This window comes from Channa argus, chromosome 14, assembly GCF_033026475.1.
Source record: "Channa argus isolate prfri chromosome 14, Channa argus male v1.0, whole genome shotgun sequence".
Lineage (NCBI taxonomy): Eukaryota > Metazoa > Chordata > Actinopteri > Anabantiformes > Channidae > Channa > Channa argus.
This window is the reverse complement of record NC_090210.1, coordinates 2,434,186-2,459,829: the sequence shown is the minus strand read 5'-3', so window position 1 is coordinate 2,459,829 and position 25,644 is coordinate 2,434,186. Positions and strand designations below refer to the sequence as shown.

Here is a 25,644-nt window from a genome sequence, read left to right as displayed (position 1 = left end):
TTCATACTGAGAGCTGGCATTGAATGCTTGTCAGACTTGTAATTTTGTTAAAAGAGGTTAATGGGGTTCTTAGTAAGATACATCATTTGCTATTTTGGATGGGATTTGAAACTTTGCCAAATTACAAGATATCATCTGTAATTGAGATGGACAGGTGATAGGGAGGCACGGAAGTGCTGCTAACTGTGCAAAGTAAATTCTATTCAGAAATTGCACTATTAAGCAGTTATAATTAAATCAAATGTTAGCATACAAACTTTAAACACAGATATATGTTATATCCAGGGATATCAATATCTCTGCTGTTCATTGAAAATACTTCTCTATAAATCTGCTTAGAAATCATTGCATTTTAGAACCTGCCTACACATAAGGAAACATTTTTTTTTAAGAATCACAATCAGTCTAGTGATGGCTGTTTGTACATCCATGAGTATTTGGCTAATGGGAATTGCTAATTGTTTTACCTTTAATGATGCCGGTTGGCTTAAATGCAAACAAATATGGTCTGATAATTGCTAAGAAAACATAACGGGTCCATTTGATGAGCTTTTATGAGGTCTTGGATTTCTGTTTGGCCTGCCTTTTTTTTTTTTTTTTTCCTTTAAGCAGCAGTTGGATTAAAATTGCTGACCAGGGCAGATATTATTAAAGCGATCACACCTCCCTTCATTAATCACATCTAAATTATTGGGACTTTGGACAGTTTAATGAATGCAGATATGTTGGGGGCAGGTGGTAGAGTGGCTCCTTATTAACTGGTAGTTTTGTGCCCCAAATCCTCCTGGCCAAACATTTAAGTGCCGTAAAACTGGGGATGGCTGTGTCAGAAAAGGCCTCTAGCGTAAAAATCCCTTTGTTTGAAAATGTGTATTTCTCAAAGGAAGGTAACAAACAAAGCAGTCTTTTGGTAGCACTCTGGTTGTTAAGTCAAACTGTGGACAGTAGCACATGTTGGCACATAAGGAAAAAGTTCTAAAATGCCAACGATAACAGCCATCCCAGTGCTTATGCATTTCTACAGGTGTTTCAGCTTTACTTCATCATGACTACGATATTAACTCTTCGTGTATCTTTCCAGTACAGACAAGTGGCATTCAATGCAGCGAGGACCAGGTGCATATTTTGTGGAGCTCCAGTGACAGTGAACAGTCTAATGATGAGAACCAGGAGCAGCATTTGTCGAGAACTATTGCACCACAGCAACAATGCGCCTGGGGAAAAGGGAGACCAAAGGCTCACATTCAGTCTTACACCAGGGCACTACGCATGCTCAGCGCTGATAAAGGTAAACATGCTGGTTATGACCTCCTGAGTTCGGGCATGGCTTGTTCTGCGCAGTTAGATTTTTCAACAATTTCAACATCTCCCACAGTTGGTCACACTTAGGCCTCACCTTGGTTGGGTGTGAATGTTTACTATCCAGCTTTGCTCCATAGAACCCAAACATGTTTAGTTTTGTTATTAGAAAAAAGTAGTGAAACATTTAATTAAGAAAAAAGTAATTCAGTTGGCTAACAAATGGATAGTTTTGAAATTTTTATGTACTAGTTATTGACTGTATTTATTTTTTTTAGATGACATTCCTGTTATAGACACAGATAGTGATCTGGTTAAATCTGATGAAGATGTTGAGAAGGACAGTGGGCAACAAATCTCTGATTGTGAGTCAGAGTTCTACGATGGAAACTCAAAAGACCTTTCCCTGAAACCTACAAATGTGAGTAAACTGCACTTAATCTGATCACCTTTTTTTTTTGTTCTTTGTCCTTTGAACTTACCCTGTAAGTTCAGGGTCGCCACAGCAAATTATTTGTTCGCATGTTTATTTGGCCGGATGCCCTCCCTGATGCAACCCTCGCTAATTTCTACCAGCACTGGGGACTGGCACTGCACAGCTGGGGATACAGATGGTGGGATCCTCCGACCCTATAGTCGTGATGTCCTTTTGTGATGCTCATACAGGGCATCAGAGCTTACTGCATATAGAGCTGTAAAGCTTCAGACTGGTCAAAGTGATCATACTGACCCCAGTAGACAACAGCATTAAATCCTCCAGGTGGTTGATCAGTGTATGTGTGAGTAGTCTTGATTCCAGAAAAAACACCACATAATATTCTGTTCAAGAATAAACATCATGAGCTTTAGTGTCAACTTACACAAATCCAAAATTATTTGGTGTGTAAAATATTTTATTTAAATTTTATAATTTAATGTGAGATGGAGGACAGCAGAGTGGTGAATGGTTAGCACTGCCGATTCATAGCTAGAAGGTTCCCAGTTTGAATCTACCTGCCAGCTGTGGCCTTTCTGTATGGTGTGGGCATGTTCTTCCTGTGCTTGCATAGGTTTCCTCCAGCTGCTTCGGTTTCCTCCCAAAGTCCAAAGACATGTATGTTAGGTTAATTGGTGACTCTGAATTGCACGTAGGTGTAAATGTGAACCCGAATGGTTGTCTGTCTGTGTATGTCTCTCTGTGTTGGCCCTGATCTGCCCAGCGTGTAGCTCGCCTCTCACCCATTGACAGCTGGGACTGGTTCCAGCCCCCTCAACCCTAAACAAGATAAGCGGTTACAGATAATGGATGGATGGATGGATGTATTCTTATCCATTCATCCACTAGGTGGAGTATTAGACTCAGACTAAGGGCTCAAACCTAGGGCTGCAATGAGCAATTTCTAGATTTCTATTTCAGACTGTGGGGACAAGATTCTACATATTCACACATCCCAACTGATATTTTACTATTTGGTAATGTGTAAATATGAAACATCTCAGCTTTAATAAGGGCAGTGGTTGTTTTGTATTCTGTGAAACTCAAATTTGTAAAAAAAAAAAAAAAAAAAAAAAACAAAAGTTTATGGTAGTCAGAACACTGTAGAGCTGCAACACAGAAAAAAATGAATTGTCTATATTAGCAAGTTAAGTTCTTAGTAAAAATTCCAGATTTGATTATTCTTGCTTCTTAAATTTGGGGATTTGTTGCTTTGTGATTTGTCATTCACACAGCCAGTTGGATATTTTTGGAGCAAACGTAAATGCAAAACTTAAGTCCATTTTTATTGACCCTCCTCTATAATCTGGACACCGGGATAGAATGTTTTCAGACATCATGCAAGTGCAGTGTTTGTTAAAGGAAGGGCTAGCATGTCGACAATGTTCAAGAAGGGTGGGAGTTGTTCTCAGGTTCAAAACCACGGACAAAGACACATGTCTAGTTGTCATCACACACATTACAACATGTAATTAATCAGCTCGAGATGACCAAATTACTGAAGTGATGTGGTTGTCTGGATAGCGGTGTATGAAAAAGAACAGAACGACGCTGGTTGAAGTACTCAAATGAATCATGGGCAATAGTGGCTTACTGCTCCCACTAATTAAACTCGTTTAGTCAGAAAGTAATCAACTTAAGTAACCAGTTTTTGGTGATGAAGATCAGAGTTTGCAGGTTGTATGTTGAGAGGAAGCGTGTCAACAGATTAACATCCCTCCCACAGACCCAGCTACTTCCTCTTGTCACAGTTTAATTTGCTGCTATCAGCTCTATGGGGTCAAATGAGATTTAAGATCACCTAACAGAACGCTTGTGGTCAGAGGCCTACTAGAGAGAAAGTCTTTAGAGTTCTAGTTTTGAAATATGACTTTACTGAAATGTATGCAAGTGTTATTTTTGAAAATCTGATCAGTGTGTATAATTAAAGTAGCAAGTGGATTATTAGCTGCATTTAGCTGCAGTTTTATTATATCTGTTGCCTGTTATGATGATTTAATACAGCAGCAGATTGTTCTAACCTAGTTTGACATTTTTTTACTGCCCGGAAAGCTTGCTTCCAAACTGCCAATTGTAGATCAAACCGGATCTAACAGGATACAGAGGGGGAAGATCCCGATCCAAGTCAGAAATGTTACTCAAGATAAATGCATGGTTGACTCACTTGATGCACGTCTGCCAGATTTCTCTGTTGTTGTATTAATGCTGAGAGTGGATGGGCGGAGCTGCGAGGGCTACTTTGCATTTGAAGGGCAAAGAAGATGGCCACTTCCCAGATAAAGCACATTAGTAGGTCAGCGTCCCCCAACATCGGAGGCTTAAAGGGTCACAACATACCCCACACCAGGTCTTTACTAGAAAAGGGCCATATCAACAGTAGAAAGCCATAAACATCTTTTTACTACTGTTTGTTCAGAAAAAAACACGTGAGTGGATGAGGTTGCACAGAGCTGTGTACTTACAACGATTTCAGTGCCGGGTGAAAACATTTTTGAGCCGTGGCCAGGAACATAGTGTTCCTTTTTCTCTGTAGCTGGTTAGAGTGTGACGTCTGCTGGCACATCGCCTAGCAGGGTCAAGTTGATTCAAATAAGAGAGCACATTGGCTGACAGTGCCTGGTATGTTGGTCTTGTCTGCACATGACAGGAACTCAGGTTTATCCTGGATTTTTCCATGAGAACTGATTCCCTCAGGTGCAGTGAGCAGTGATACAGCAAAAATGACAGTTTTGTTATGATATCCTATGAATCAGTGTATCACTGCCCGATGTGCACTTATTGTATTATTGACTTACTGAATTTTGTTTAATCTTTAATGACTCATCAATTTACTCAAGGCTGAGGCTAGATAATATCACCTGTTATACAGAGGTATATAAATATGCAAATTGATACCTTGAACTGCACAAATGTATTAAAACATAATATATTTTAAACTAGGCCAAAGTATTTTTGCTGTAAAATTTAATACAATTTACTGTCTCCATAGGGGACGGAACTAGAAATCTCAGGATATGTGTCCGATGGGGAAAATATTGGTGACACATTGTCCTTGAGCAGACGGGACTCTAAGAGCCTTCCTCTCCAAACGGGTGAGGGCAGCAGAAGGTCAGTCAGTGACTGGGTCAGGTCTGCTCAGGCAATGCTACAGACGCCTCAGAAATCACTTGACAGGAAGTCCAAGACTCCGGAAGACTCTGCCAAAAAGAAGAGGAAATTTCAAAGGTTTGAATTATGTTACCCCTTTTTCAAATTCCTATATAATAGTACACTTATATATTATTTGGGGTTACGCTGTGAGAAATACGTGACGGCTGACTCCATGAATGTACCTGACAAGCTGAACCCAAAATAATATGTTAATAAAGAAACTGTATTTAATAAAATGCATAATAAATTGATAGATGGCAATAGCTCATTAGCAGCCCCTGTTCCCTGGTTAGGCTTTTGGATAAACAGACAACCAATAAAATCTACATCTAACCAAAAAGGTAAAAACAAGAGTCAACATATATTTCGAGATATTTTCGTGTGTGCACACCAAAATGTCACCATTGTCAGCCCTAACATTAAATATTTATTTTCAAATATATTATAAGGTTATTCTGTATAACCTTGTTTATATAGTGCCAATTCACAACAAAATAATCTCAAGGCACCATAAACGTTGTCACTATACATTTACATATAAATATAACTCACCATACCTAGTCTTAAAAGCAGAGAGCATGTCTGCCCCCTGAATCTGGATTGGAAGTCAGTTCCACGGGAAAGGGGCTTGATAGCTAAAGTCCCTGCCTCCCATTCTACTTCTGGAAACTCCGGGAACCACAAGTAGGTCTGCATTCTTGGATTGACGTGGTCTAATCAGATGATGTGGTACTATGAGGTCTTGGGTATGGGAAGCCAATGCTCCTAATTTTGGCAATGTTCCGTAGGTGAAAGAAGGCTGTTCTAGAGATTTGTTTTTTTTCTGCGAGGTAAATGACAAATCCGGGTCAAAGATAAGGTTCCTCACAGCAGTACTGCAATCCGGAGTTGTGCCATCTAAAGTAACTATATTAGACATCATATTTCTCATATTTCTCAAATACATTGATTTCAGTTTTGTTTGAATATAGGAAAGTATAGGACATCCAGGCCTTTATTTGATTTAGGCATACTTTAAGATTGACTAAATGTTTAGTATCTTCTGGTTTTGACAGATAAATATTGCTGGGAATCCTCTGCATAGCAGTGAAAGTTAATGGAATGGTTCCTAATAATGTTACCTAGAGGTGACACATACAGAGTAAAAAGTACTGATCCTAACACAGAGCCTCGTGGATCTTCTCTGCATATAGAAACTTTATCCTTAACATGAACAAATTGAAATCTATAGGCACTATAGTCTAGTAGGACGAGTATAGACACAAGTCGATTATCTGAAGCCAAGAGAAGGTTGTTGGTGACTTTCACCAGTGTTTTTTCTGTACTGTGATGTACTTATATTCCTGTCTGGAAATCTTCAGACAGGTTTTTATTTTATTTTTTTAAGGATTTTAGATATATAAGGGTATAAGGGTAGATTGGATATCTGTCGATAATTGGCTAAATCAAGACAAGGTTTTTTAAGTAGAGGTTTGATTGCAGCAGCTTTATAGCCCTTTGGTACATAGCTAGTTTCTAACGATAGATTGATCAAATCTAACACGAATGTGTCTATTAAAGGTAAAACATCTAAAAGACATGTTAGTTTTGAAGAAGCAATTGTTGAAGGTCTATGGATAAAAAGGTGTCTATTAGGGGTTTGGGTCTTATTGATGATTCTAGAGCTGTTGTACATGAAGATCTATCTGTAATATTTGTGGGGAGGATCTGGTGAATTTGTTCCCAAATATCTACAGTTTTATTCATAAAGAAAGCAACTACATGCATATGCAACTCCACAGAAACATAAATATATTGTACACCAGTGTAACTAAGCTCTGTAAGAGTATAAACATGATTTAAACATGATTTCCCAATAGTGGCATGTAGTCGTATTATTGTTTTCGTCGGTTGGAGTTGGGTTAAACTTAACTGATTAGTTAAGTTAGTTGTTGATAGTTGTTAATAATCTTTTACAAACATGGGGGATAAACATTTTAATGCATATGTAAGATAAATATAGTGAAGTCCTAACACAATCATTGACTACAAATGCATTCATAAAACCATACTTGTACATGTGATACATAACTTTCCTAAAAACACAGTCTCTGGCAGTCTGTCGTGTTGTATAAAGTGTCCAGGTATTTCATGTTCCATGTTGCATTGCCTCATAAGAGGAGCAAACAAAGTAGATGAGAGATATTGTTTGCTGCCAGGTGACAGTCAGACTTTGGCGGCAATGTTTCCACTGCAGAATTGATGATGAAAGGGACACCTGGTGTCATAATGTGGGTGCTAAATGTCATTGCCATCTCCAAGCCCACCAAATCTGACAGATGGCTATCTGTAGTCTTTGAGAGGTTGTTGTCTGCATAAGAAAATCTTTTTTTTTTTTCCCCTTTGAAATAAACAATTCTGCATGTGCTTTTGTTCTGTTTGTGTGTTCTGTGTGTGTTTATCAAATAACATAATCTACCTCTGTGTGTTTGTATGTAGTGGAGGTCTGGCAGACAGGCTGAATCGACTTCAGTGCAGACAGAGGTCAGCTATTAGCTTCTGGAGGCACCAATCCATCTCTGACAGCTTAACAACAACAGGTGATGCACATCAGACAAACCTACTACACATCCAGATTACAGCATTTTGCACATTTGCACCTCTGAATCACCATTCGAGTGCAGCAGTGAACTTTGACGTATGAGTGGGATGATTAACTTTTTATGTATGTGATTGCATGGAGAGGCCACGCTGAGGAAGTGCTGGCTGTAGGTTGATCATTGTTGCTTTGAACCGTGGAGCTATTATGTAGTTGACAGGAAACTGCTTGCTTAGTGGGTTTTTTGTTTGTTTGTTTGTTTAGTATTTTTTCCTTTCCATGGTTGTACCAAACCAATTGTGCTACTTATAATAGGACACAGGCAGAGACGCTTAAATGTGACAGTTTATTGTGGAAAAAAGAAAACACCCACAAGATGCAGCTTAGTTTATGGTCAGTTGATGGTTTAGAGTGAAGGATTAAACAGAGGTTCAAGTGTGGAGGTTTATAGTGAGTTGACTTCATTTTGTTTTGTATTGACAGTTTTTACTCCTATTTGTAGATCTTTCAGTCTGTAATATCTTGTAATAGAAAACTATGATTTTTTTTTTTTTTAAATTAAGTAACTCTATTGGAACAAATCTTGATAACAATAACCATCATTTCCCAAATACAGTAAATCCCACTGTTGTTGGATGGGTTTATTCTAGTGATTGTGCTGTGTGATGTAAGAGGAATCATACATGCAGAAGTAAAAGATCTCAAATTGTTTCCCGAAATAACTCTTTGCCTGTGACTTATAAGACTATTAGAGGTCAGTAGTAGAAATGGAGTTCACTCTCTCACTTTTGGCCTGCTGCCCATTTGTATTCTAACGATTTTGTAATTTGTCACAAATATGCACTGAGCACAATTTACTTGTTTAACCATTACATTTAGGCAAATGTGTGCAGAAACCTAAAACCTCTGTACTGATCACCTCTAATATGATTATCTCTTTATATGTAGATCTTCCCTCCGGCTACTTTTAGGGATTGTTAATGCAGACAATGCTGAATAGCTAACATGACCGTAGGCTCTTATGCTGCAATCTTCACAAATTGGTGCAGCCAAGTTTGCACATAGAATTCACATTCATCCAAGCTGTCTTATCTCAGTTTGATTTATACTGTAGCCCCAGGCTTTTGACTTGATTTGCTCTTCTTAATTTTCTCTTTCGACTTTATTGTTTGGGCCAAAATCTCAGACAGAGCTGTGGTACAAATTCCAAACATTTGTGCACTTACCCAATGAGATCTACTCCTTTCATATCCAACTGAGTCAGTAACAGCTTTACAGTTAAACAGTTGGGATTGTTCTGTTCATAAGAGTGAATTATTTTTACAACACATAATGAATCCCACAGGGAGCAAGAGTCCGTGAGAGCATGAATACACTGTGAAGACAGACACACAATGAAACGAACACACAATCAACATCTGTTTTACTGTTGCTCTGCTCTCCAGTGGACAGGCCTGGTGTGCTGGTGCTGGAGGTGCTGGAGGTTCAGGTGGAGTGCAGCATGCAACTGGTGCACTGTGAGCACAGCCAGCTGCCCAGAGAGGGCCACACTGTCTCCCAGGAGAAAGCTGGTGTGCTGGTGTTATTCAACAGAGAGACTGCAGCACAGATGATTCCTGCACCCGGAGATATCATCCACATTTACCCACCATGGTGAGAGAATGCAGTACGGTTTTAAAGTCCATTTGCTCTGCTCAGTTGAAAAATGTGTTTTGCTTATGACCCATACTGTGCAGAATGTGTGCACTGAGCACGTGTGTGCAAAGTTTGACACTAAAGTCTGTTTTTAATGTAGAAACTTGAAACCTTGCATTGCTCATACACTGAGAATTGCCTTCAGTGGAGTTCTGTAGCAGACACCTTGTGTCCACAAGTTAAACATATAACATATTTGTATATAATAGTCTATGGGAAAAAAAATAATTATTGCAATGTATAAATAATAGAAATATATAAATAATGATTTAAAGCAAGTAGTATTAGCAGATAATGTTTACATGATTAAAAAGGTTTCTAGAGGCAGTTGTTGTACTAAAGTCACGTTTGACTGCTTTTGTCCAATGTGGATAAGAAATGGATGAGAATGTTTTGCACACATTTGCAGTTAGCAGCTGCTAAAGCTAGCGTGTGCAACTTAAGCTAGTTCTAATGTGAGACTCAGAATTCACTGAGTCAGTTTTCTTTTGCCATTGCAGTTTTCACTGCTTTGCCCAGCCATGCATCTCCCTGCTTTGAAGCATCGTTCCTTTGCGTGTTACGCTCCACCACACTGTGCACAGCGTTTCAAGTAGTCGGTGCAATGATGTACTCTCTTTCGGAATAATAAATGTGTTCTATACAATGTCTGAAAATAGAACTGAATACACATCACATACGTAAGAACTACTACTCTCCTTTCGGCTTATCCCGTGAGTTCGGGGTCGCCACAGCGGATCATTGTCCGCATGTTGATTTGGCACAACATCCAGACAGCCAACAGCCGGATGCCCTTCCTGACGCAACCCTCCCCAATTTCTACCGGGCTTGGACCGGCACTGCATCGCTGGGGAGGGGGAATGGGCTGTTAGGCCCGGGGACACTTCGACATATAGCCAGGGCCGGGGATCGAACCACTCACCCCGTGGTCCGTAAGCAACTGCCTTTACCAACTGAGCTATAGCCGCCCCACATCACATACGTAAGAAGATGTCTTCAAATTGCCATTCACAAAGTCACCAGAAATTAAAAACAGAGGAAATACACACAGTTGAAAAGCTGGAACCAATAAGTTAAAAAGTTCCTCAGCTGGTCTTAAAAATAGTCACTCAAGTCACAGAAAACACATGAGTAATTGTTGAAGCTTTAATAACAATAAATTAATAAATGAATTAAAATACAAGCTATTCTCTACATGCAGTACATTTAAAATAGTATAGGAAACGGGTAGGGTGACGTGTTTCTAAAAATTCTGGTCAGTTCTCTTGTTTGTTGATATTTAATTACACCTATATTGGCAGGCAATCAAAAAATGCACAAAAAGAGACTGTTTCAGGCACTTGCACAATGCAAAAGTGACTCATCGTGTGCAGAACAAAGTGTGACAGGATCTCACAAAATAATGCTGAGAAGGCAAATTGAATAGACTCAATTGAGAGACAGAATACTACACATGAATGTGTACATAAAACCCTGAAAACTGCATTTAAAAATAACTGTAGTGATAATGGTTAAACATTGGTCTAAGTATCATAACGTACTGTTCTCAGCTCACAATAGTAACTACTAAAGACCCAGATGTGAGGAACAGTCCCACACATACAAGCCAGCAAAGCTTAGGAGGGGTGATTGTGTGTGCATTTGGGATTGTTTTGGAGTTGGATGGAGGCAGCATCAGTTGACTGCAGCTGTTGGGAGTTTAGTTTGAGTGTGATCTGGAATATCCAGGCTGGCGGAAGTGCAGGGGCCTCCTCTGCGCTCTGACGTCACGGACAGCTCCAGGGAATGCTTCACATTCCTCTTCCTGGCAGTAGTTAGGTCATTTCCAGCAAACTGGGGGGAAAAAACACAGTAGGATTATTTTCTGGAGTATTTGGGAGAAGAGAGTGGATGGAGCCAGAGTGCTGAGATTGAAAACACATGGTGGTTTGAGAGTATCTCTAGTTTTTAGCACCTCTTCTTCCCAGTTTTATATTCCTGAAATCACAAGTTAACTGAAAACACCCACATGCTCTTTTAAGAAGTACTTTTTATGTGAACATGCATCCTCAAATGCTCTTTGTTTGGGTAAATTGCTTAAACATTTAGTATAGTAATTACTGGAAAGAAGTCAGTTCAACTCAATAAAAAGACTCTACATCGAAAGGACAATCAACCAAGAAAAGTCAATGAAAGGCTTAATATTCTCTCGAGAGATGTTAACTGATTCAAGAGTTTTGCAGCTTCAGCACAGGCCAAACTGAATACATGGAATTTAAAGCATCGTCTTGTAAAACTCCTATTATGGGTTTCCGTTGTGACGGGGCTTAGTCGCCCCGTGTACAGTGAGTAAGTTGACCCCTCCCACCTCCCACACCTTGTTGCCAGTGTGCTGAGAACTGAGAGGAAATACCTGCAGAGATTATTCACTTACTAGCTGTGACGCCAGCAACCAGAGCCACTCCTTAACCGGCTACCTATCTGATAACGACTGCTGCCCACTCACCTGTTCACAATAGAGATACACTTCCGGTACCTGTTCCTGTAAGCAGTACATTCCGCTCAATTTACCTTAGGGTATAGCTTTTACAGATTAACACAGAATATCAATCCTGATGCTAACATACTAAATCATAACTTGAGTGCATGTTCTGGATTTTCATAGGGAAGTTTTCTTTTGTCAGTATTTATGAGTGGTGGAAGAAATATTCACTTCTGATACTAGTAAAAGTATAAAAATACTCCATATCAAGCAAACGTCTGGAATACTAAAAAAATGTACAAACAGCAAGCAAAAGTATTTAAAACTATAAATAATGTTGTTGTGTTACAATCAAATATCATAAACATTATTCTCACAGTAAGTAAGCATACTGAGTGTATTACAAAACAGAAATGCTAAGTAGAGATTAGCAAAAAGAAATTTAAGTAGAGATTCCGCAAAATTGTGTTTAGGAACATATATGTACTGAATCAATCAGTCAATCAATCATCCTGTCAACAATTTTGTGAACACAGTATCTCAACAATGCCATTTAGGGAATTTCTTTTCAATTTAGCAGAGATACCCAACAGGCTTAATGGATGAACTGATTCGGTTTTAGAAGTCAAAGGTCGAAGTCCGACTGACCTTATGTCCATACATTCCTGTGAGTGCGGTATGTCAGGCATGGTTTGAGGGAATTTCTTCAAAGATGCTGCAAATTTCCCTTAGAGTTCAAGGGTGAACTGATGATATTTCATTGGCCAGAGGCAAAAGGTCAAGCTCAACATTTCTGTGGCCCCCAAAGGCCTTTTACTTTCTTAAATGCAATATCACAAGCAAACTCCTTTCTTAATTGAATTTCTTAAAATTTGGAAGAAGGATCCACTTGGAATCAAGTGTACACGTGCAGCCGTAGCCTCAAATCTAATGTTACCAGGAGTAATAAATGTCACTACTCACTCAGTCACAGCAAAGCAAGTCAGCTGGAGGCAGGTAATGTTAACTGCAGTAACAGTGCTATTGTTTGCAGCTTATTTAGTGCACGTTAGCTAGTAACTCCACTTAGTGAAAACTTAGTGGAGTTCATTTGCAGCTGTTAACAAAGTGTAGAAATTATTTAGCTTTACATTTTGCTGATAATTTAGGACTGATCAGTGCTATTTCTGTCTAAAACAGAACTCAAAGGCATTGACAAGTGCACATTAAACCTCGCTCCTGTCAAAGACCAAACTCTGCCGCAATTGAAAGAATCTGCCTGAACTTTTCCCTCAACGAGGCTGTTTTCTGTTTAATTGTTACAGCAGCATAGCTGAGCCATGGTTATTGTTAAAGAGTACGTTCTAACCATCAATTACACTTTAAAAAAACCTACATTAAAGGGATTTAACATTTTACAAAGCAGCCACGATTAAATGGCTTTGCCTCGACCTGAAGAGAATTAATGACCAAACCATCCAACACACACTTGTCGGTGCTTCAAGTAAGGGACTGTCGCTGTTTACTAAAACAAAATTCCGCAAATCATTCAGCAAATTGTTTTGAGCAAGATCCATTTTCCTTTCCTGTTAAAATTGTCCTTTATATTCCAATGGCACAGTGTAGGTGCCATTTCATAATGATGTTAAAAAAAAAAAAAGAGGGGGGGGGGGGGGGGGGGGTAATTACACTTCTGCCTGGTTGGTTTCTTTTCATGCATTTTTTAAGGTGGTCCTACTCTCACAAATGTCAAATTTTCAAGGTGCAAACTTAATATTTGTAAATCAGGCCCCTCAATATTTTGGATCAATTTGTTTGGTAAATATAAGATCTAATGTCAGATTGTGATACATTAATGTGTCAGATACACATTTAATCAAATGTTTTTTGATTGACATTCAATGGGCACTTTTTTGTTTTACATCTTAGTCTTATTTACCCTATATAGCACTTGTAAACAATGTATAAACATATGTAGTTTACATACTATAAAATAGTTTTGAGCATATACTGTATAAGACTTATATTTGTATGTCTTTGTTACCTGTAACATACAAAATGTACAAAAAGTCTTACTGTGAAATACCGTGTCTTTGTAGACCTATAAGATGAAGTCACCGTTATTAATAACTTAGACACAGTCCTGTTTAGCTGTGTACTAATTCATTACAATGTTTTATAAAACTGTATCTAAATGCTGATATACTGCTTACAAATGCTTTTTTTCCCCTGATATATAGAAGCAGATTTTAGTTATGTTGACTTGATAAATGACGTTTGACTGTCAAATTAACAATTCATTAATTTTCAGTTGACTGACTAATGGATGAGTCATGTGTGTGTCTGTACCAGCTTGGAAAACCACACAGTATGTGCTTGATGTGGTGAATGATCAATATTATTGTCATTAGTCTTGCATTACTACGTAAAGTACAGGTAATGAAAACGATGCCAAGGATTGTAAGAACAACCTGCTGCAGTCAAGGGCAAGAAAACTGCAAGTAAATACTATCTGTAAGATCTTTCATTTTCAGTTTTTTTTTTACTCCAATAGATATTGAATTAGCTCTGCTATGACTTCTATCTCCAAAAGTATTCAGGCTTTCATACATCCGATAAACAGCAAGTGTTGTTAATAATGCTCAGGACACTGTGTTAACACTGTGGCATCTAACAGAGGATTTACTGGCTCTAAAATGATCCAAAAGTAAACAAACACCTCTCCATTCAGCTTTAACCAAAATGTATAATTTATAAAGACTGGATTCTGTTTTCAGCTAGGTTTGGTTAATACCAAAAGTTGAAAAAGTGATCCTCTCCCATGTTATCACCGAACATCCAAACAAATCAGTTTTTCCCCACTTATCTTTGTGATTAATGTCCCTGGTTCAACTATCATCCCAGTTCTGAGACGAGCTGTGACATGTGCAGCAGTTCCAGTCACAGAATGCGTTTGGCTCTGACTCAGTGATAAGCCATCATCACTCTATTATCCATTTCACATGTGAAAAAAATCTAACTCCGACTTATCCAGCAACAACGTGCCATATAATTATCTGGCTGCTATTCAAGTTCTTTTATTCTCAACCTCTGTTGCACTTCAGATGTGTTGTTTGTCTGAAGGAGTTAGGTGGCTTGACCAAAAATGTTTTCTTAATGTTGTAAGAAGGATTTGAGCACCTCCTTTTTGACACTAAGCTGGTAATCTTAAAACTTCAGGTCCCACATATGCAGTATGCACTTTGTATTTGGTGTTTTTCATCAGTACACTCTGAGCTTGTTTGATTGTGTTAAGGGTCATATTTTTCCACAGATTATGTCACATTTGGAAAGTGTTTTCAATCAAACGGTGCCAAGTTGTGAATTGTAGCTTTTTAAGAACCTCAATTACATGGAAAATTGATCTTTTAGCTCAGTTAAAGAGGACAAATACATCCGTTGTGTATTTTAAGTTGCCTTGGAGGCGGGTAATGCGAACTTGAACTTGTTCTCTGTGTAGGGTGGTACACAGACCTGTGGAGGTGGTTGGTACCTTATCTGTGCTTGACATTTAAGCAGCCTGGAGGTGTCAGCCCCCTGTTTGTCTAAAAAGCCTATTCCATTTAATGTAAAATCTGAGTTTTTGGCATTCATTATCAATGCAATCACAACAAAAACAGTTTGTTTCCCAACACCTTGAGGGTGTTTCATTTCATGGTGAATACAATGTCCAAAAAAGTGCAGAGTAGAAAATGTGGAATCCAAAAAAAGCAGCTAACAGCAGGTTTGCCCTGAATCTATAATTTATGAACTTTATATTTTTGCAGGCAAAGTCTTTCTATAGATGGCTTCAGCTGTGAAATAATTCTGAACACGCACTTCAGCCAGAAAATCTTCTCCCCTTCTAAACCCGCCAACCAGTCCACCTCCAGAGGTCTGATCACCACGAGGAGGGGCATGCCTTATTATTTGGGGGGGAAATTTAACCTGCTTGAAGTATGCAGAACCACGGATGAGAACAGCATTAAACAGGTGTGTATGCTCTGATGTCATTGCAATAAAGTGACTTAAACAAACCCTAATAGTTGAAGGTTTGTGAACCCTTTTGAGTTTTCTCTCTTTTTGCATAACTATGATCAGATTTTCTTCCAAGTCATACAACTAAGGTCTATCTAATTATGTTGGAATGAAGTGCTTGGTCATCACCAACATTCTTCTAAGTTTACATAAATATGTAAGATTGGATAATTTTCCTTAGAAATGAATGTGGAATTTTATCATTATCATTTGTTAAATTTAGTTTAGGAGTTTGAGAAATGTGATGTTTTGATGATATTTATGCATAAAGGCAGAAATCTCACTGAAAGTTCACTTCTGTAATTCTAAATTCGATTCAGTTCCTTGTATCTTCTTGTTTTGCTCTCTAACCTTAGTAACTCACTTTCAGTGCACCATATGAAATGGACACATGACATCAGTTTAACACATCAGCATATAAACACAGCTGGTGATGTGATAACCGCTACAGTATGTTGTGTACAGGACAAGTTTGCCACCCACCACAAGGTTCTAATCAGGTTTAGTTGTTTATGTTTATATAAACAGCTTTATTAATTTCTCTTCATAGTCTTAAATCACAGGTGCAACTATGCAAACAATAGGTTTTATCAGAGGGTTTTTCTGGTACACTTCAATACAAAGAATACTAAATAGTCTCACTGGAGCATTCAACCCATATCAGTCAGTAACAGGTGCGTTGAGTCTTTGCTGTATCGGTATCATAGGTTCTTGGTTTACGCGTGTTTGTTTCACTAAAACTGAGCATCTGGCTGCTTTAAGCAAATAGAAACGTGAACCAGGTGTTGCTGACAGAGATCAAAAAGCACTTCTTCAGCAATGCTCTCCCTTTAAAGTGGATTTCATATACGTGACCTAGAAATCATGATTGTAATAGTGAATACCTCATCACAGCCTTTATCTGTGTTAATATCAAACTATATACAATATACTCTGCAGTGACAATCACTTGTCGTGAAATTAGCACTGTGTTTTGTAAGAATATGAGTTTAAGCAATGTTTACACACCAGTGATGCAAAACTAGGTGATGCGAGTGGAAATAAGTATAAACTAACAGACTGTTTGTCTGAGGTAGGGATGCAGGGCTACATCTAATGGATAATTTAATTACAATTTCATTTGTTAATTTATTCCTCTGTTAATATATAATTTGTTTAGGTTATAAATCCCTGTCCCCGTGTCCATTGTGACATTTGTAACTATTATTGGTCCAAAATATTCAGGTTATTGACAGAAAGGAAGCTAAGCAAAATTCCCATTTTAAAAGCTAGAAATGTTGCCATTTTATCTAAAAAAATCACCTAAGATTATTAATTTACTAAGAAAATATTTATCTTCTGCAGATCATTTCATTTGTTAATAATTTACTTGTTTCCAGTACTAAACATATTGTACATAACTAAGCATTTCCCTGTTTTCTTTCCTCCAGATGTCTCATCCTGGTTTTCTGTGCAGTTATGATAGCTCAGGGGTTTTGACACGGCACTGCGTTTCTCTCCTGGAAGCTATTGAGGGACTGGGCCAGGCTGGCTGCGTTGAGCAGGACGTGGAGGTGGTGGTCCAGAGAGTTTATTCCATCCCCGTGCCTGACAGCGCTCCTGTGTCCATTCTCAAGCCCAGAGTTTCCTCCCTGTTCTCCTCAGCTCCTCTTCTTCAAGCAGAGAAAGGGAAAGTCAGGTACTTGTTTGACATTTCTTTCTGACAATTGTCGGCAAAGTGAGGCCTTTGGTTGGCACTTGATGCTAAGACAGAATAGGGAGGGGGATTAAACACAATTTTATGTGCTGTGTTTATGTTTCTCTCCCAAAGTATAAATTACTCTTTTTGTGAAAAACTGGATGCCGGTATCTTTCTCAGGCTTCGCATGCTTCTCCTTGGTGGCACAGTGTGTCTCAGTGGTCGAGCTATTGTTACAGCACAGCAAGCCCCACAAAGTGCTGTATCCAGGCATATGGCATTGCTTGACAAAGGACACAAACATTTATAATTGAATCCAGTCCTTCTGTGAGCCAGTTCTCAAGAAAGACAACATGATGTTTTCACAATTTCATGAACCGGCAAGTCAGAGTTGAATTAGTGCCCACTCGTACGCTGCGTAGAACAGGTTTGCTACAGGTTTTTATCAACCTCAACACATTAAAAATAACCTCATGAAAGTATATTGTATATGGTTGATAAGAAATGCCACTCCTATCAGTCTCAGCATTACAAAAAGTGTACTGACCTAGTTTTGGTTACTTTATCTGTAGGTGGACCCTATAGATGAATTTATATGGCTTATGCTCTAGCCCTTTGCCCGGCAACGACTAGAATTGGCCCTAACAACCCCTCTACGAGATAAAGCAGTGTAACAAATGGTTGGATGGAATAATGGCAAAAAAGGCACTTTTTATCACTACATTAATTTGTGGTGTGAGATTTGTTATGAAACAGTTGCTCTTTTATACATCTAGCAGAAAATTAATTTTTGCTGTAGTTGGAGCAGCATTTTTATTTACTTTATTTAATTCACTGTTAACACCTCTTTCGCCTCCATAAGCTTCCGAGTACAATACCTTGTTTTTGTAGATGCTGAATGCTCCACCGTGTTCACTAATGAGTCTCGAAATGTAGGTGGGTTTAGATACACTCGCTTAACATAGTTACTGTAAACCCAGGTACAAATGCAGAAACATGACTAATCTGATTTCTCCTCCTTGCGTATTTAGAAAGCATGGCTCACGGATTTGCACAGCACAAACTGAAATTAAACAAACACGCAATGTAACGTGACACCTGAGGTCAGATGTCCGAGTTTGGAGGGCCTATCATGTCCTCTGTTTGGTATGATGACCCCTTTTTCATTCAGCCGTTTACTTACAATCTGCGCACATTTTTATGCAGAAATGGTGTTGTGAAAGTGTGGTTAAAAAACGTTCTTGTGTACATCGCAGCTAGGAAATCCGAGCCGTGAGTGTAATCGGGTAATGTAAGTGCCTGTACAAGCACTAGGTGACTGCTTTTTGCTTGGTGTTGGCCCAGTAGTTTAAAGTTTTGTGCGTTTGATTGTTTATTTTGTGTTTTTGATGTTGTTCAAAGATGGCTGCCTCCTAGTGCTTGAAATGATGCAAATCCAAGCAAAGAAAACAAAGATAGATAGTGCCACTTTTAACTATGTCTTATTTTGAAAAAAACAAGTATCAGACAAGTGAATATTGTGTCCAGTCAAAGCTGTTTACATTGGCCTGTCTTATTGAAATTGAGAATTACTCAAGTAGTCCTGTTGTTAATGAACCAGTGAATGTTCTGTTTGAAGCACATCCTGGAAGTGTGACCTTTAGTTGCGTGGCCCTCCCCAGGCTTGTTGTTTTTGTCCTTTGCTGCGTAATAAAAGAAAAGTATTGGTTTCTGAGAGCAGAGGGGCCCAAGGGGCATCCTGTGGTGAAGGGAGTACAGCCCTGGTCAGCTGACAAGCTAACTGGTAATATGACACACACTTTTGCCATGCTGCTTCTGCGGCTGGTAAACAATCACCACCCTCTGACCAGAAACACTCCCCCGCCTAACTCAACCAGATTCAACAGGCTTGGTTGGTAGTGAAAGGCCGGAGGTGGGGTCTGGTCTAGGACACATAGGTTAAGTTCAGAATGTCAGGATCACTATAACATAATGATATGACAGAAATTAAACATCTCAAAAGTCACAATTTGAATCCTCAATTGTTATTATGTTCCCAGCCTTTCCTAATTCTTCTTGTTTTTTTTTACTATCTAACTAACCTGTAGCAGATTTTTATTGCTCTCATGCCTTTTTCATGAGAGGCTCTGGTCCGAATTGTTGCACAGAAATAAAGTTTGGTACATTGTGTTGCTTGTACTGCTTTTCCACGATGCAATGAATGCGTCGGAGTTGAGAGCTGGGTAGTTTACTTAGCAGCCTACTGGCCTCGTTCTGTGTAAAGGACAGTTTGTACCTCTAATGTCATGTCCCCAGCTTCTATGACTCACTCTCCTGGTCAGCATTCTGATTTGATCCTTTTGTTGTTCAGCCTCTATGTTAACACACACGGGATAGAGGCCAGTATGATATTTATGCCTGAAGAAGATGTTAAGTTCCCGTAAATTTGGAATAGAATAAACAAGAAGATTAACTGTTTGCAGGAAGTGAGGAGAGGCTGTTTTTTTTTCTTTTTTTTTTTGTCGTCTTTTCTCTCTCTCTCTCTGTGTAGAAGGAACACAATGTGCTGAAAGGATCCTGTTACAACTGTGTTTATCACTCTGCCTGCACTGATTGGTGCACAACACATAGGAAGGAATCCCGCCTGTCTGCCCCCCACCAATGAGGCCTCTCTGCTGTATTCTTAATGTGTGGGTTGCTTACTTACTGTGTTGCCAAGTAATGTGCAAGTGCATGGCTTGTATGTGCACACAGTGTGACTATGTGTAAGGAACTTGTGTGTGTGTATGTGTGCTTGTATGTGCGCTGGTTTGTGCGTGTGCGTACGTGTGCATGCATGTTGCTTGCACAGGCTCAGTGGATTGAAGTTCCTGGAAGAAAGCCTGAGTTGCTAAGAATTTTCTGTGATCACTCACAAAAACAAATTCCTGAAAACAGCCTGTGACTAAAACCGGCCAATGGCTGAGGAGTTTTTTAACTGAGGGTCGGTGTTTGAGGAAGCTGGTCTGTGAACAGTTAAGAGGAGGGACTGAATAGAGAGTTGTTAATATTAAGCTGGTACCACCATGAGTCTCCCATATCAGTCAAGTGTCACATCGGATTTCACACTTTTTATTTTGTATTTTATTTTATTATTATTATTTTATTTTGTTTAGGTTTAAAGAAGCTCCACAAAAAGTGAAAGTATATTAACATTTAAGTAGATATAACAGTCCAGCAGCTGTATTTATGTACTGTATGTTAAATCTTGTTTTGTTTTGACAGTGGGGGGCGGCTGTACCTCAGTAGGTAAAGGCAGTTGTCCTCGGATCACAAGGTCAGCGGTTCGATCCCTGAGCCCTGGCTATAGTGTCGAAGTGTCTCTGGGCAAGAAACTGAACCCCTAACAGCCCATTCCCCTCCCCAGTTGTGCAGTGCCAGACCAAGCCCGGTAGAAATTGGGGAGGGTTGCGTCAGGAAGGACATCCAGCGTAAAAACTGTGCCAAATCAACATGCGGACAATGATCCGCTGTCGCGACCCTGAACTTACGGGATAAGCGGAAAGAACATTCATTCATTTGACGGGGACAGTGTACATTAATAAGCATTTAAGCAAATATGCCAGAATTAGCCAAAAGGCTATTTTTCATCTGTAGTCCCTGGAAAGATGTTAACATTGCCTCCCTAAAGTTTTAAAGTTCATTATCTGAAATTAAATCTTAACTGAATAGTGCTGATATTGCTCTATGTCATATAATTCTACTCAATTTATAAAGCAAAATTGTCACAATATTTGCTGCTTTCAGCTTGTGTAAAATAAAAAGTTTCTCTCTCTGCTGTGCCACTAAAGTGAATATCAGTACACATATTTTTGAGTGACATTGTAGACAAAGAATAAAACACTGATAAGGGCAGATTAATTCATACTGAAAATAGTATTAGTTTTAGCTTATTGGTTATGATTTTTTTGTTGTTGTTGTTGTTGTTGCAGGTCAAAAACAGTTTACTCGCTTCTTTTGAAAGAATCTGTTAGACACTTTAAAGCTTGGAGGCTGTAAAAGCAGCAGAAACTTTGTGTTAGTTTTGTGTTCAGCCTTCCTTGTTTTAACAAAATGTTGTACATTTCTGATTTTGGTTTGTGATTTAAGCAAACAACTGAGAATAATCTTGGTTAAAACATTGGCCTGCAACACCATAAGTCATGTGAGGCATGTTATTTAGATATCTATTTCCAGGTCTCTTAAAACAAACACAGACGGACCTCATGTTTACCAACAGAAGACATTTATAGGTCCAATCAGGTGGCTGAAAACAGTCTCCCCACTTTCCCAGTGTCTGAGATGTGCACATGCATGATGGGCATGCTGACATTTTTCCTGTATTTTTCTGTTTCTTCCTCCTTCTCTTCTCTTCTTGGCTGTTGCTTGTCTAACCAGGGGATATGAACTCTACTGTTTACTCTCAGGGCTGGGACATGGGCTGTGTCTGGGCTTGACTGAGATACTAGAGTCTATAGCCATTCAGCATCCACACTCGCTGGGAGCAGCAGAGTGCAGGAATACACAGAAGTTCACTGCCTCACAACTTTGTAGGCAAAAGGTCTTTTCTGTCAGCACCAGCCTGTCAAACCAGCCACCAGCTACCAACTAACTACCAAAACATCACTACTAGGTCTGAAATGTGCATTGTCACTGTGTCACTGAGAGCAGTTCTGTTTTATTTTTGTTACTTTCTAAATATATAACACTCTGAAGGTAAGTATTTATGAAAATCAACGAAAAAACTGTATTATTGCCAAAGAAGTAATGGAAAATACTTCCACAAAAACTTCTAATATAACTCCTAAATAATAAACTATCAGGTTTGTAATTTAACGTTCCTCGTACGGGTGTCTTTTTACAAACCTGGGTTACATGCTCATCCAAGCCCATTCAGGTACAGGTGCAGCCAGAACAAAAGCACTCTGCTCACCAAGTTCTTCAAGTTTTCTTAAAAACAAAACAAAACAAAAAAAATCAACTGACAAAACTGTCTTAACTGACGACGACCATGAAGTCTCCCTAAATTTAGCCGTACTTTATCCCCTACATAATGGCAAAAAAGTTTAAGATGTTTGATAACATATACGTGGATTCAAATTGTGTGCTTTTTATAAGAATGCTAGTCATTTTCAGTATTTTCAGTGCACATACCTAAAAATGAAAATGAAATAACCAATTCTCAACACAGCTGTCCTTTTACAAATTGTATACAGGTTTGTTTCGGTGCATGACAACAACAACAACAACAACAAGCATATTAATGATGTCTTCTGCCACACGTCCACTAAGCACTATTAATGACACTAAAAGCCAAAAAGAGCAACAAATGGAAGTAGCTAAAAAAAAATCAGCTCTGCAACTGTTTTAATAGCAAGGAATGCACCCGGTGTGTTTATTAGCGCACACTCAAAGATACACACTATACAATATTTTTTTCTGAGAGATGTGCACAGAAACTTTTGTTTGTTGACTCCACCGACCACAATCAACAGGATAAGTGCATATAAAAAATTTTGGATCAGCCAAAGCTAATTTTCTATCTGCTCTTTTTCCTTTCACTCCAGGATGTGTGTTCTTGTCCAGGACAGTTATGGGATGTTCAGCTTAGTCCAGCTCCACCTCCTCCCCAGCAAAGATGACCTCCACCAATACTCCCGGATGTGGGAGGGCAAGACCTGTGTGCTGAGAGGCATTAAAGTGGTTCAACGGGTCACTCGAGAAAGGTGAGACCCACACACTCCACAGTACCTGTCCCTCTTAGATGAGGATAACTGGGACAACGGTGCTTTGTAAATGCCTTTGGTAGACACGTTCTGACATGACATGGTAGCAGGGTAGTCTCAGGGCTTTGTCCTCTCTGTCCCAAGTTAAACCATTAAACACACAATAAACTTAGTGCCTCATGTGAATCTTTTACTGTATTGTATTGTTTTGTAAACCGCAGCATTTTTATACTTGAATGCAATTTTGAAACCTTAATTATCTTCCTTTGCAGAACAATAAGAATGTAGTGTCCGCAGCTCATATGAACCGGATTACGCTGTCCTCCCAGCAGTGGCACTGTGTTTACATGTAAAGTGATACCAAGGTGCACGGTCTCCTTGTGAGTTTCCACAGTCAGGTTCCCAGATTAGAAGCAGTTAGAAGAACTGACATGGGGACATTTAGTAACCGGCTCAGGGTATGTTTACATCTTTGGTATTTTCAATGACACCGCAGCCTATAATGTCTCTGGAGGTTGTCTGTGGTCAGACTGATGGATGGGCTATCTTCAGTGCACACATATGGGCCATATTATTAGCTCAAGTGGAAAAACACGTGGGCCTGTTTGGAATAAATCAGGCATTCATTTTTCTCCAGTTTCTTAGAAATGGTCACTACTTGACCTCTAAGCATTTTCTCATAATCTGTACCTCCAAGGACTGTAAGATCAAAAGATCAGTGCCACTTTAAAGTCTGTTTTAATATGAAGCTACAGCGGGCAGCTGGTTCACTTAGCTTAGCATAAAGACTGAATACAAGGGTGGAAGAGGTGTCCTGGCTGTGTTCACATAACATAATCCACCTACCAGCACTTAAAGCTCATGTTTGTAGAAAAATACAGCCCCCACATTCTTGTTAATGTTGTCTGTTAAAAAAACGTGTACCTTGTTCAGCTTCGGCACAACCCACTGCACCATCAGCCACAAAGACAGTGCTGGGTTATTTTGTAAGGTGATTTTTCTACACTTTTTCCTGTTATAGTTGGAAAAATTATCAAATTTCCATGGTGATACATGGTGTATTTTGCTGCCTCAGTATAATAAATGAGTTTTGGTCTGTGATAAGCTTTGAGACTTATATTGGACTTGCATCCATCATATTTGATTGTCTATATGTCTACATGTTCACAAGATGCCCCCATCCTTACTTTGTTGTTTGGATGTTGGTTGTAGGTCTTAACTTTTGCTAAAACTCACTAATTAAACTCAAGGAAAAACAAGTATTCACATGTTGATTTGATTGTAACCTGTCCCAAGAACAAAGCCACAACCTTCCCTAAACTAACCGAACAAGCATGAAGCTAATTAACATGTTCATTACTGACTGTTAACTGTTTCTGCCCATGTTTGTGCTACATTGTGCTAAACACTACTGGCTGAAGGTTTACATTTAACAGATGTTGATGTGGTATCAATCATTTCATCCTGCTCAACATGAAAGCCAGTAAAGTGATCATTTACCAGTGTCAGTCTTTGAGGGGTGTGGGGTATATATAAACTGACTTACTCGGCTTTACATGCATACACATAACACAACACAGCTTAAAAATTGGCACATGTATTTATGATACATTCAGCCATATGGAAACCTAAAAAAAATATACAAAAACAAAACAGTAGTTAAAGGATAACCAGTGATAAATTAACTAAATTAAAACGAAATTACTCATGTTGTCAGCCTTTACCATACAGATGCTCAAACCAACATTGAACCTCTCTATTTGCATTTATTTGTCAGCCTGTAGCCTGGATAAGAGTGTTTACCTGTGCCATAGACCTCAGTTATTGTCAAAAAACTATTAAAACTATCAAACAAATCGGCCAGACACATTGTTCCACTGGCTGGCTTGTTTATGGACTCCAAAAGCGCTAATCAATTTAAATATTTGTGAGTCACCGTAACTCCCTGGAGATGTCACGTATGCACAGTTGACTGCTGCGGCACTGTACAAGGAAATGGTGATTTGGATCATGCAGAGCAATATTTGTTTAAAAATGCAGGGATCAGTGATTTTTAAATGGAGACATGTCATCCAGCAGAGCTGTGTGTCTAGCTGATGTCTTTCTATTGTTTTTAGACAACAATAGATGAACAAGCAAATCCTGACTGCTGACTGACAACCTACCAAATGCAAGTAGAGAACATTCGGTGTTGGTTTTAAGATCTTTATAGTGATTGTGGAAACGATTAATTTAGAAAATGTGAATAAAGTTATACTTTAGGTCAGTTGGGAGACAGTAACATGCAAGAATAAGAAAAAGCCCCTAAACCAGACATGAACATTTCAATCTCCAATGCTCCTCTAATACCAACATATTAAAACTCTACATCTCCAGCTTTACAGCTACTGTATGAGCTACTTATTCCCATCCCATGCAACTGTTGATGTGTTTGTTTCAAAATTAATTATTCGAAGAGACACCATGCAACTATCATTACCTGTCAAAATCACCATTATGTAAAGGTGAGATTGTCTTGGATGTGTGCCAGTTAAATAGAAACCTGTAAGA

General features: G+C 38.9%; 1 protein-coding gene across 4 annotated transcripts in view; it reads left to right on the top strand.

Annotated features, from left to right (window-relative positions):
- spidr (scaffold protein involved in DNA repair) overlaps nucleotides 1-25,644 on the top strand; it is a 38,368-nt gene that overhangs the window by 4,141 nt on the left and 8,583 nt on the right. For 3 of the 4 annotated variants that reach the window (XM_067474729.1, XM_067474730.1, XM_067474728.1), the window contains 8 exons: nucleotides 1,082-1,288; nucleotides 1,578-1,720; nucleotides 4,764-4,999; nucleotides 7,403-7,503; nucleotides 8,948-9,155; nucleotides 15,444-15,648; nucleotides 17,124-17,371; nucleotides 22,936-23,094. In XM_067474729.1, coding sequence (XP_067330830.1) covers nucleotides 1,082-1,288; nucleotides 1,578-1,720; nucleotides 4,764-4,999; nucleotides 7,403-7,503; nucleotides 8,948-9,155; nucleotides 15,444-15,648; nucleotides 17,124-17,371; nucleotides 22,936-23,094 — 1,507 coding nt within the window. The remainder of the gene's footprint in view (nucleotides 1-1,081; nucleotides 1,289-1,577; nucleotides 1,721-4,763; nucleotides 5,000-7,402; nucleotides 7,504-8,947; nucleotides 9,156-15,443; nucleotides 15,649-17,123; nucleotides 17,372-22,935; nucleotides 23,095-25,644) is intronic. The other variant, XM_067474731.1, reaches the window with a different exon arrangement.